General features: G+C 39.7%; 1 protein-coding gene across 2 annotated transcripts in view; it reads right to left on the minus strand.

The window, feature by feature from the left end:
* trim37 (tripartite motif containing 37) overlaps positions 1-11680 on the minus strand; it is a 34264-nt gene that overhangs the window by 19927 nt on the left and 2657 nt on the right. The window contains exons 1-5 of one of the 2 annotated variants that reach the window (XM_048612721.1): positions 11073-11197; positions 9428-9643; positions 7593-7732; positions 4700-4779; positions 2786-2974 (exon numbers count right to left, since the gene is read on the minus strand). In XM_048612721.1, the coding sequence (XP_048468678.1) occupies positions 2786-2974; positions 4700-4779; positions 7593-7732; positions 9428-9643; positions 11073-11168 (721 nt within the window). In that variant the 5' untranslated portion in view covers positions 11169-11197. Of the gene's footprint in view, positions 1-2785; positions 2975-4699; positions 4780-7592; positions 7733-9427; positions 9644-11072; positions 11198-11680 lie in introns of those variants that run through there. The other variant, XM_048612720.1, reaches the window with a different exon arrangement.

Consider the following 11680-nt stretch of genomic DNA (forward strand, 5'->3'; position numbering starts at 1 on the left):
AAGCAGTTCAGAGAAGGCTCACTAGGATGGTGCCCAGTATGGAGGGATTGTCTTATGAACATAGGTTAAACAGGGACTCTTCTCACTGGAGTTTAGAAGAATGAGAGGTGATCTCATTGAAACATGTAGGATTTTTATGGGTCTGAACAGGGTAAATGCTAAGAGGATGTTTTCCCTCATGGGCAAGTCTAGGACTGGAGGGCATAGTCTCAGAATAAAAGGGATGCCAACTTAAGACAGAGATGAGCAGGAATTTCTTCCCAGAGGGTTGAGTGTCTTTGGAATCCTTGTCACAGAGAGCTATGGGAGCAGAGTCCTTGTGTACATTTAAGGCCAAGATAGTTAGGTTCTTGATCAGTAGGCTAATCATGGGTTATGGGGAAAGTGCAGGGAAGTGGACAAGTGGAAGTCGGATCAGTCATGATCCTATTGAATGATGGAGCAGGCCTGTGGAGCTGAACACCTACTTCTGTTTCTATTTCTGCTCTCAAAATCCTGGAACTTCGATACAGCACTGTGCCTACACTACATGGACTGCAGCAGATTAAAGTGGCACTTATCAGCAACACCTCTCAAGGACAATTAGGAATGGGCAACAAAACATTGACCTAGCCAATATCATTGACATTCCATGAAATAAATAAATAAACAAAATGAAAAATATTCCAAAGTTAATTTGGGAGTTGGTGATGATTAATTCATTTTCAAAAAGAGTCCTTCAACTAAAGCAGAAATGGAGACCCACCGCATTGAAGCATGCTATTTCCATTAGAATCCTTTCAACTAAGATGACATTCAAGTTACCTTTTTTTTTCTATCCTTGATCTAAGGTGCACCTCCTGTCACACTACTGGTCAGTATGGTTCAGAAACTCATTGGATCAACTCATGACAATTTAAGTGTTTTAGAAATGATTAAAGGAGATTAGAAAATGGTCAGTTTGAATACTCTAATTGTTGATCTTCAGCTCATGGTCCCAGTGTTGGTTCAGAGAAGGTTAGAATCCAAAGTATCAAAGGAGAACTCTCTGATACGGAGTTTATAATCCATGCATACATAACTGTGAGGAATGCTTGAACAGGCAATGGCTCCTTTCAGCAGAGGTTTTACCAAATGAATGTCTTTGAAATTTTGAAAGGATTTGATAGTAACAGAAGTAGAAGCGTTTTCACTTATGGAAAGGGTGTAAAACAGAGTTCATAAATATAAGATAATCCTTAATTTAGCCAATAGGGAATTCAGGAGAGTCTGAAATGTGAAACTTGCTCCTTCAAAGAATAGTTGAAATGAATAGCAAAGGTGCATGTAAGGGAAAGACAGGCAAGTACATGAGAAAGAAAGGAATGGAGGATTAAACATTGTCAGGTGTGACCAGTTGTGTTGAATAGCCTCTTACTGTGCTGTAACATTTTACAAACAACGGGTCCCTGATTTATAAACATCCAATTTATGAAAATGATCCCATAGAGGGGTGTAATTTTAAAGACCCGGCATACAAACATCTCCTGCACTTACGAACAGCTGCTTTAAATTGTCCTGCATTATGTTTTGACTTCTGCACAAATCGACTTGCGAATGGACTCCAGAACAGAACCCGTTTGTATCCAAGGGACTTGCCTGTAATGCTTCTTACCATAGAGAATCCAAGCTATTTCAGGAGCATGGGTGAAATATTCTCTTTAAAAAGCAAAAGAACTGTGGATGTTGTAAATCAGGAACAAAAACAGGTGTTGGTGGAAAAGCTCAGCAGGTCTGGCAGCATCTGTGAAGAAAAATCAGAATTAACGTTTCGGGGTCCGGTGACTCTTCCTCAGAACTCTGAGTTAACTGTGATTTTAAATCATAGATGCTGCCAGACTTGTTGAAATTTTCCAACAACTTCAGATTTTGTTCCTGAAATATTCTCTTTGCCTGGTCCCATAGATGAAGGGAGAGCCAAAGAGATGCTCACACTCACGAAAGAATATTGTACCATCGACACCATGAACTCCATGCAGTCAGATGGAATACTATGTTCAAATCAGAGAGGGAACGGTTGGTACAGAGGAGCTACAGGAAGAACGGCATGCACTAATCTACAGTTTAATCTGCAGTTTGCCATGTAATCTCCCAAGTACAAAGCAGTACATGCACTTTAAAGACAAAGGCCATGTAAGAACAACCAGATTTTACCAACATCGCCAAACCTTCAGGAAATTTAAATTGCATCAATGATGCATTTCTTATACAATAACTGAGACTCCATTTCTCAACTGCATCATTAGATATCAAGAACTTTGGAAGATTTGGCTTTGTGCCAAATACTGCAGCTGTCAACTAGTACAAGTGCAGCAAATTTTTTTTTTTTTTAAATAAATCTTCTGAGGGTGTTGAGGAGAAGTTCTCCATGAAGTTGAAGTAGCTGATCTCCTCAGTTCTGGGCTTCAGGTGGGACCAAGTTTTGGAATTACGTAGAATTACCCTGAATTTACAGCACAGACACAGATGGTTCAACTCAACAAGTGCATTCTATGTTAATACTACATACAAACCTTCTCCCTCCCAACTTTTCACCACCCCATCAGCAATAAGTTCCATTTCTTTCTCCTGTATGAACTTATCCATATGAATTGCTGCTCCAAATTCTGACGAAATTCTAGTGGAAAGAAGGACCTCCTAAATTTCCGAGCTGGATTTATGGTTGACTATCTTGTATTTATGGCTCCTAATTTTGGAGTTTTAACCAAGATGTCTTAAGTATTGCATAGATTGCATTACATTATAAATTATAGACTGTGCATGATACCTGCAGAGTGCAGGAGGGAAGCTGGTGGGCGTGGTTGAAGGCCCCACAAATTTTCCATGCTACTCCGGTCTTTCAGGTCCAACAGCTGTATGAGAATGACTGGGTCAATGTCAAGCAGACTGCTGCTGGCTGCAGATGACAGACTGCCCATGCCCCGTCTTGAGGACCTACTGCGGTTGCTCAGCCCTCCTGTGGCAAAGGAAATCAAAAGTATAAATATGACAAAAATACGCAAGGAACAAAAGGAAGAGAATCTACTGAGAAAAAATGTCCAAAAGAATCTGCTAGGTAAAAAAGAAATGTAATCTTCTGAAAGGAAACCATGATAGCATTAGTTACTGCTTCTAACTTCCACCAAACAGGATAAACTCAAGCTGTCAAAACTATCCAAGCAATATGACAATTTATCCACAACACCAAGAATTTGTTACATGTATAATGCTTCACTACATTAAAATGAATAGCTACATGTAAATAGACTGACAATAAAGTCTTTAGAATAGGAGTATGGTTGTTGGGACAAAATTCTTATTTGGACATTCCCACTCGTATTCCTTTCTCACCTGTTTTTGTACTAAAGAGCTCAGTTATCTCCGAGCCCATTTTCTGAAAAGGGCCTGCACCCAAAGTCCAAGTTTCTGACCGAAGCTGATGAACTTGCCTTGCATTTGCACCATTTTTAGCTTTTATTTCAGCATTTTCAACATGCGTAGTTCTTTCCTCTCTATTCCAAGGATAGCGATGATGATGTCATTATGCCAATGGTGGACTGACTAACGTTACCAGTAGCATTTTTTTGAAGAGGCAAATTTCCTTCTCTATCATTTTTTATTTATCTCTGACAAGATACTCAATGAGGGACTGTTACCTCCAATGCTATGTTGCAGAAAATTGTACAAGTCTCTGGCTAAAGAATCACCAGTAACTACAAGAGTGGCACGGATACCCCAATTAAACAAAAAAAATCACTGCATGGCAAGTCACATTTGCATAGCCAGCTAGAATTTGTAGGAATGCTAAAAAGGTCAAAATGATAAATATGGACACAAGTAAGAGGTTTTTGGCAAGAAGATTTCCTTCTTATTCATGAATTCTGCCCTTTTTGGCTCTTTCATCCTTTCAGAATTCACCTGAAGCGTTAGGAAGAGGCCAAATCACAGCGTTTAAACTCATCAAATGGGATGCTCCCACAGAAGGAGAAAATGACGGAGCTGTCAATCCTACACAGATTTAACCCAGGCTTAACTGTTTTGAGAATCAATCATACAGAGATACAGAATGGGGATCTAATTCCCCAACTGCAAGAGAAGAGAACTGCAGTCTGTTAAATGAGTACTTTGTGCTTACTCTTCCCAATAGTGGAAGATGAGAAGGAGGAGGATAAAATACCTGGGTCACTAGTGATTATTTTTTTTGATAGGGAAGTTCAGAACAACGTGGGAATAAACATAAAATTTCAGCTAGCCCATTCAAGGATGATGTCAAGAAACACCTCTCTCCTCTCAAACGGGTAATTTTGCTCTCCCCTGCAAAATAACAGTTACGATTAAGAGGGGGTCAACCGAAAAGTTCAGTACCGGTGATTGTTAACATTTCCCACAATGAAGGGTATCAAGGCCAAAAGAACCAAGGCAGACAAATAACATCAGGCATGATTTAACCAAATTGCTGAACAAGTTCAATAGCTGAATGGTTCACTCTGTTCCTGTGAAATGTGCATCTAATTCATCTCAAATATAAACCTTGATGCAAAATAATTGATGTTTCACTCCTGACGGATTACTTTTCATCTGGACCTGAACTTTAAAATACGAGAATGGGGAATGATACTGAATCAAAAATGGCAAGAAAAAATTGCTCCCCATCTCCAACCAAAACGCGAGATATTTCAAATATCCTCAATTATAGTCTTACCAGAAGCTCCAGCTGAATCATCCAACTCTCCTTCCTCCAGGTCCATGTTGTTGCTGTATTCAACATCATTCTCTCCAGACCTGAAAAAGTACAGCTTTAAAAGTTAATTAAAAAGAACTTTTTTGCTATTACTTGAGCTTAATTCAATACAGGAACACAGGACTTAAAAACAGGAATAGGCCATTTAACAATCATGCCCATTCCACCATTCAATAAGAAAATAGGTGATGTGGTTGTGATGTAAGCTCCACCTTCTTGTCTGACCCCAACATCCAAAACCCTAGTCTCGCCAGTCTACCAAAAATCTGTCCAACCAGCTTTGAATAATTTCAATAACTCAGCCTCCTTTGTTTACTGGGGAAGAGAATTCCACAAGCTATGACCATCAGAAAAAAAATTTCTCTTCATCTCCATCTTAAAAGTGAGACCTCTTAGTCTTATATAGTGGCTCCTAATTCTAATCTCAACCACCTACACTTTAAAAACTGGAAGGGGACCAAGACACACCTGGGACCAAAATGTGTAAAAATTTCCTCAGAAGTCATCTTTGCACAAGTTCAAGTTCACGTTCTTAAGAAATCTTTATATCAGTAAGCATCATGTGAACCAATTATTCATGTAACGTCAGCATTTGACAGTGGCTATGTTTGGAATCTTCTCCCTAGCTCTTAGATCAAACAAAACTAAAATAATTTTAGTAAAATTTATTCTTGCCAAAGAGAAAGACTTATCTGGCCACCTCCTGCTACTATAAATTGGTCACCAGAATGCATAGAGTGTTTGAGCAAAGTTTCCCATCATTCATTTCCCTTTGAAGTAACTCAACAGTAGCACATCAGAGATCAAGAATATAGCGCAGGATCACTCTTTGATGTCCTAGTGGAAAATTCTCTCGAGCCTGCTCAAACGGACTGATTCAAGGAGAGTGCAAACTCATGAGCCATGGTAGCCGTCAAGCATCTTGTCCAAGTGCCACAAAAGGTGTGTCTTTGTAGGGGACAAATGGCATCGAAGAAGGGTCCAAATCTCTCCAGTAGTGCTACTGCATGTTAAATTAGGAGCACAAACTCTGGCCAAAAGCAAGTTAGAATGAACTTGTGCAACACATTAGTTCATCCCTAGTTAGAACATTGTACCTAATTCTAGGTATCGCACTCAGAAACAAATTCAAGAGGATAACAAGGAGATTTACTAGAATGGTTCCAGGAACAAAGAATTTATAGTTACAGGTAGTTCTCCCATAACACGATAGTTGCGTTCTTGTATGACCTCGCGCTATAGAAAATCACTATACTTGTACAGCAGAAAATTTGCGTTATCCAAACAGCGTCCACTTTTCATCAATTGCATTACAGCCAATTTGCGTTAACAAAACACACGTTATAGCAGAACTACTTGTATGTGGATGCTGCCAAAGCTGCTCTAATGAGAGCAAAGGGAAAGTTTGGTAAGTGATTATGCCACATTTGACTGAGCATGGAATCAGGGAGCTCTAGCAAAACTGGAATCTTTGGGAATCAATGGGAGAACTCTCTGCTGGTTGGAATCATTCTTGGCACAAAGACTGTGGCAGTTGGAAGTCAGTCATCACAGCTTCAGGACATCTCTGCAGGAGATCTTCAGTGCAGTGTCCCACGCCCAACCAATTTCAGCTGCTTCATCAAGGACCTTCCTTCTATTATAAAGATCATTGTGCCAATGATTGCACAATGTTCCGCACCATTCATAACTCCTCAGATACTGAAGCGTCCATGTCTACATGCAGCAAAACCTGGAAAATATCCAGGCTTGGGCTGACAAGTGGCAAGTAACATTCGCATCACTCAAGTGGCAGGCAATGACCATCTCTAACAAGAGAGAATATAACTATCATCTCATGACATTCAATGGCATTAGAATCAGATTTATCCACTACCATACTAGGCATTACCATTGAGCAGAAACTGAATTTGACTGGTGACACAAATCATATAGTCGCTGCGGCTAGAAAAGAAGGTCAGAGTCTAGGAATCTTGCAGCAAGTAACTCATCTCCTGCCTCCCAAAACCTGTCTGCCATCTACAAGGCATAAGTTAGGAGTGAGATGGAATACTCTCCAGTTACCTGAATGAGTGCAACTCTGATAACACACAAGAATTTTGATGCCATCCAGGACAAAGCAGCCCACTTGATTGACACCACATCCTCTCCCTCCACCATCAGTGCTCAGTAGCAGCGGTTTGTCCAATCAACAAGATGCCAAAGCTCCTTAGGCATCACCTTCCAAAGCCATGATCATTTAAAAAAAAAAACAAGGGCAGCAAATACATGGGAACACTGCCACTTGCAAGTTCCCCTCTGAGCCAGTCACAACCCAGACGTGGAAATAGTGCACTGTTCCTTCAGAGTCATTGGGTCACTTTCTCATGGGCAACTAGGGATAGGCAATAAATGCTGCTCCAGACAGCAAAGCCAACATCCTGTGAGTGAATTCGAAAAAACATCATGCAGGTTTATATTGCAAATAAGGAGAAAATATTTCCATGGCTGAAGAGTCAATAACGTCAACCATCGGGCAAAAGAGCACAAAGGCAAAATGAGGGAGAAAAACCTTTCATTTACACAATGACTGGTTAGGAATTGGAATGCACCAACAGGATGTTGGAAACTGGTTCATTGGCAAACTTTGAAAGGGAATTGAATAAATTCTGAGGGAGAAAAAAATTGCAGGAATACAAAGGAGAGAGCAGTGGAAAGCAACCAATGGAATTTCTGTGTGTTACAGCTAATGGAGACCTGTAGAATCAAAGTCTCCTTTACTTAAACTATGATTTTTTTTTAAAAAGTACATTGAGCATAAATAGCGCCAATAGGCAGAAAATAGACCTGCAAGAGATTGCATTTCAATACTAACATAGTCTCCTCATCAATGTCATTTTCCTCTGTATTACTGGTTGCTGTGGAACTAGCAGATGAGCTGCTGCCGTCAAGTTGGATCAATTCATCATCCACAGTGAGGCATTCTATGTCCAAATCACCATCGGAAAGATCATGCTAAACAAAGAGAAATATTACATTAAATAAAAGCACTTAGAAAAGAAATTAACATTTCAATTACCAAATGTTTCACTAACTGTAGGGGCACAACTTACATTTTGAAATGTGCACAGCAATGAAAAGGGTATTCACAATCTTTCATCAGAATAAGTGTCTTGTGGCATGCAGTATACATGGATGAATTCCATTGAGGTGAGGTGTCTGATCAGGACATTCTCCTAAAATAACCCCTTTAGTAATCAGTCCCAGATCACCTACAATCACAAGCTGTGGAACTAAGTGAGTTTTTTAAGCAGAAGAGAAAGCAAAGCTTAAAGAATTTGAGAACAGAAGTGACTGTTACACATGATTAACTGAACTACTACAATGTGTTGATCCACTTGACACTTCAAACTCAAGGGGGTTTCATTATTTTGAAGGGGTAAAGTGCCTCGAAAGCAAATCTACAAATGTTCTGTTATAATCATATTAACTAAATATCCCATCATATACCAGAAGTATGACAAACAAACAAAAGCTCTCTCTCACTGAAAACATTGAACACTAAGTTTTCTTCCAGCCAGATCCCCCATACAATCCCTCCTTCCATCAATCTGGATCTATGACAAAGTCCTGGAAAACATGGACCACCTTCCATATCTTGGAAGACAGTCACAGAATCAAAATTCATCGTCACCTCCAATGTGGCAAGTCCACTTCAGCCAAATGAGAAATAGAATATTTGAAGACCATAATCTCAAACCGAAGATTAAGGTCCTGGTTTACTGGGCAATGATTTTATGTTCCTTCATGCCTTGGAGACTTGGACAACTTACAAATGGGAGCCTCAAGGCTTTGGAGAAGTACCACCAGCAGCGCCATCACAAACCTCCCCCTCCCAAATTCCAGTGGCAAGAAAGGCGGTCCAACAGCAGTATACTCTCCAAACCAACATGCAGGTGGGATATGATGTTCACATTTCCAAGACCAAAACCCCAAAGTAACTGTTCCAGTGTGAATTCTGTCATGGCAAAAACACAGGGCAAATGATTCAGGGATGTCCTTAAAGTAGCTCTATTTCAGGTCAAACATCCCCATCAATAACAACAAGTTTGGGGCCATTGAAATTAAGGGGGTTAATTCAGGAAGGTACCAGCGAAAAGATTTCAAGAACAACACACAGAGACATAGTTGAGGTGTCCGAGGGATAACATGAAGCACCAAACAACCTGCCCATCCAACCATCCAAGCACCACTTGCCCCACATGTAGCAGAGTCTGGATTCAGTCAATCATCTCCAAACTAAATGCACCAGAGTAGAAGTATGTCACTATCCAACCGATGCTCTGCCTAAAAAGAGCTACCTCAGTTATGCACATTTCATCTATTTAAAAATAATATAAATGCTTATTTGCCATACAATTAAAAAAATGTAGGAAAATATACGGGCCATATCTCAATGTCCTAAAAATGTGCAGAAACATAGAATTGGCAAGTTATGTAATAGATGCAGCACAAATGACTGAGCGAATCACACTTATTCTTGTGGAAGCTAATGGCAGGTAATATTTGAGATTTTTCGGATTTTGAAGAGATCACAATACACTTCTTTGAAATTTTGAAAAACTTAAGATTGAAAGATTATACACAAAAGGGTTTTTAAAACACAAATGAAAAGTAGAACAAGGCTGTACTTGTAATAAAACCAATTACATTGGAATCATCCTGCACTGTCTTGTCCTCTTCATCCTCCTCTTTCGCCTGGTTGATAGCTAATACCGAACAAGCTCCCTCTGCTGGTAGATCTTCATTACGAACAAGCTTTTTTGTCCTCGTGTCTGAGCAATCACTGGTTTGTGGACTCAAGCGTGTATCAGGTGGCGACAAGCTTTGTGCTGTCCTGTTACGTGAAAGTTCAATGGCCAATCGCTAAAGAGTTTAGGGTATGGACAGGGAAAAAGACACAGACAGAAGAGATTTTTAAAGACCAAAATTTTCCAAAGCAAAAAGAGTAAATTAACAGGCACTTTCCTTTCTCAAGTAAATACACAAATGTCATCTAGGGGATGGTTTTCTTCAAATGTTATTAACAATTTTATTTCACAGATAGCTGTACCAAAAGAACATTAAAAGGAACATGACAATTCATGTACTTAGAAAACAAAAACAAAGAACTGCGAATGGTGAAAAACAAACAAAACAGAAACTGCTGGAACCCCCCCACCAATTCTATAACCCTGCATTTCCCATGTCTATCCACCTAGCCCACACATCCCTGGACACTATGAGCAATTTAACATGGCCAGTCCACCCCAGTTGCACATCTTTGGACTGTGGGAGAAAACTGGAACACCTGGAGGAAACCCACTCAGGCATGCAAGGAATGTGTTTGTGGAGTTTGCACAGTCACCAGAGGGTGGAATTGAACCCTGGCGTTATGAAGCAGAAGTGCTAACCACTGAGCCACCATGCCATCCCTGTGCTGGTTCTGGCAGCATCTGTGGAGAGAAAGCTCAGTTAATGTTTCACGTCCAGTGACCGTTTTTCAGAACTCTGGAGATGACAGATGCTGCAGGCTTGCGGAGTTTTTCCAGCAACTTCTGTTATTGTACTTGTATAGAAAGCTTGAATTCTATAGAAGCTAATGAAGTCATGTCATTCATTCCTCAATGATATCTGTTGAGGAACTAGGTCACTTATATCACCATAATAAAATAAAGGTTATTACTTTAATCTCCAAAAAAAAAAAAGCAGATTTGATATTCAAACACACCTGGATTCTATTAATCCAAGTGTTTTATTACTTTTATTAAGCAGATCAATAAGGGGCTCCTACCTACAGGATGCTAATCCATGATCAAATTGGATTAAATATCATGACGGAAAAAGGGTTCTCTCAAAGCTACACTACATGAGTTTGTAGTAAGAAACTGTCCTCTGCAGCCCAGGAGAAAATCCCAAGAATTTATCAATAAAGTCTTTTTATCCAGCAATAATTAAGGTCAAAATTGTCAAGTATTGCTGTTTTTAAAAACACTCATAAACTTACACACAACATATTTTGATCTTTTAAGAAGGGGGATTTCATCTTATTTAAGATTTCCTTTACAACAGATCGAACACTAAAACAAAACAGGGCAAGAAAGTACTTAATCTGGCATGTAGTGGAGTTGGCTCCCTTCATCCAGCATAGATTGGCAGAAATGACTTAACCTGAGAAAAGCTTCATGTAGAAAATGGCTGGAGTTTAACCATCATTTCAAGTCTACAAAATAGGTCACAATAACTTCTTGTTTTTGCAGTGTAAAATGAGAAATGCCAAAATTTTCAACATAATCCAGAGATAAGGGTTGCTTACACACTGCCAAACTGCAACGCTTTCTTTCTTGCCATTTTCAGGTGCTGTTTCCTCAGTGCAAATCCTGTAAACCAGCCTTCCATGAAGATGACTCATTATTTGATCAAATCAACTCAATAAGCGAAGAGGAGCTCTTGTGGTATACTGGTACTGTCTTCATATTGGAGCAAAACAGTTAGTGTTAGGTTCAGGTCCTACTTGCTCCAGACATGTGTCATAACATAATTGAACAGGCCGATTAAAAATATCTACTCAATAAGCCATTACAGTACTCATATATTGTGAGTAGCAAGCACTAAACTATTCTAACACATGTAAATCCAGTTGCTCATGCGACAACTAAACGTCTCAAGATTGTTTCAATCTGCTGTCCAAGACACATTGGAGATCCAAAACAGGCGCATCATGACTGCGGGAACTATCTCTTCAGCCTCAAGATACTGTGAAATCTTGTTTAACTTGATCAACGATTCTCAAAATCTCACGCCAGACAATTCCATTTGATTGTTCTTTCTCTATCACTCAACTGAACTAGTTATTTATCCTGCCCTTGATATGAACAAAGAAAATTACAGCACAGGAACAGGCCCTTCGGCCCTCCAAGCCAG

Source organism: Rhincodon typus, chromosome 26 (assembly GCF_021869965.1).
Source record: "Rhincodon typus isolate 14 chromosome 26, sRhiTyp1.1, whole genome shotgun sequence".
Classification (NCBI taxonomy): domain Eukaryota; kingdom Metazoa; phylum Chordata; class Chondrichthyes; order Orectolobiformes; family Rhincodontidae; genus Rhincodon; species Rhincodon typus.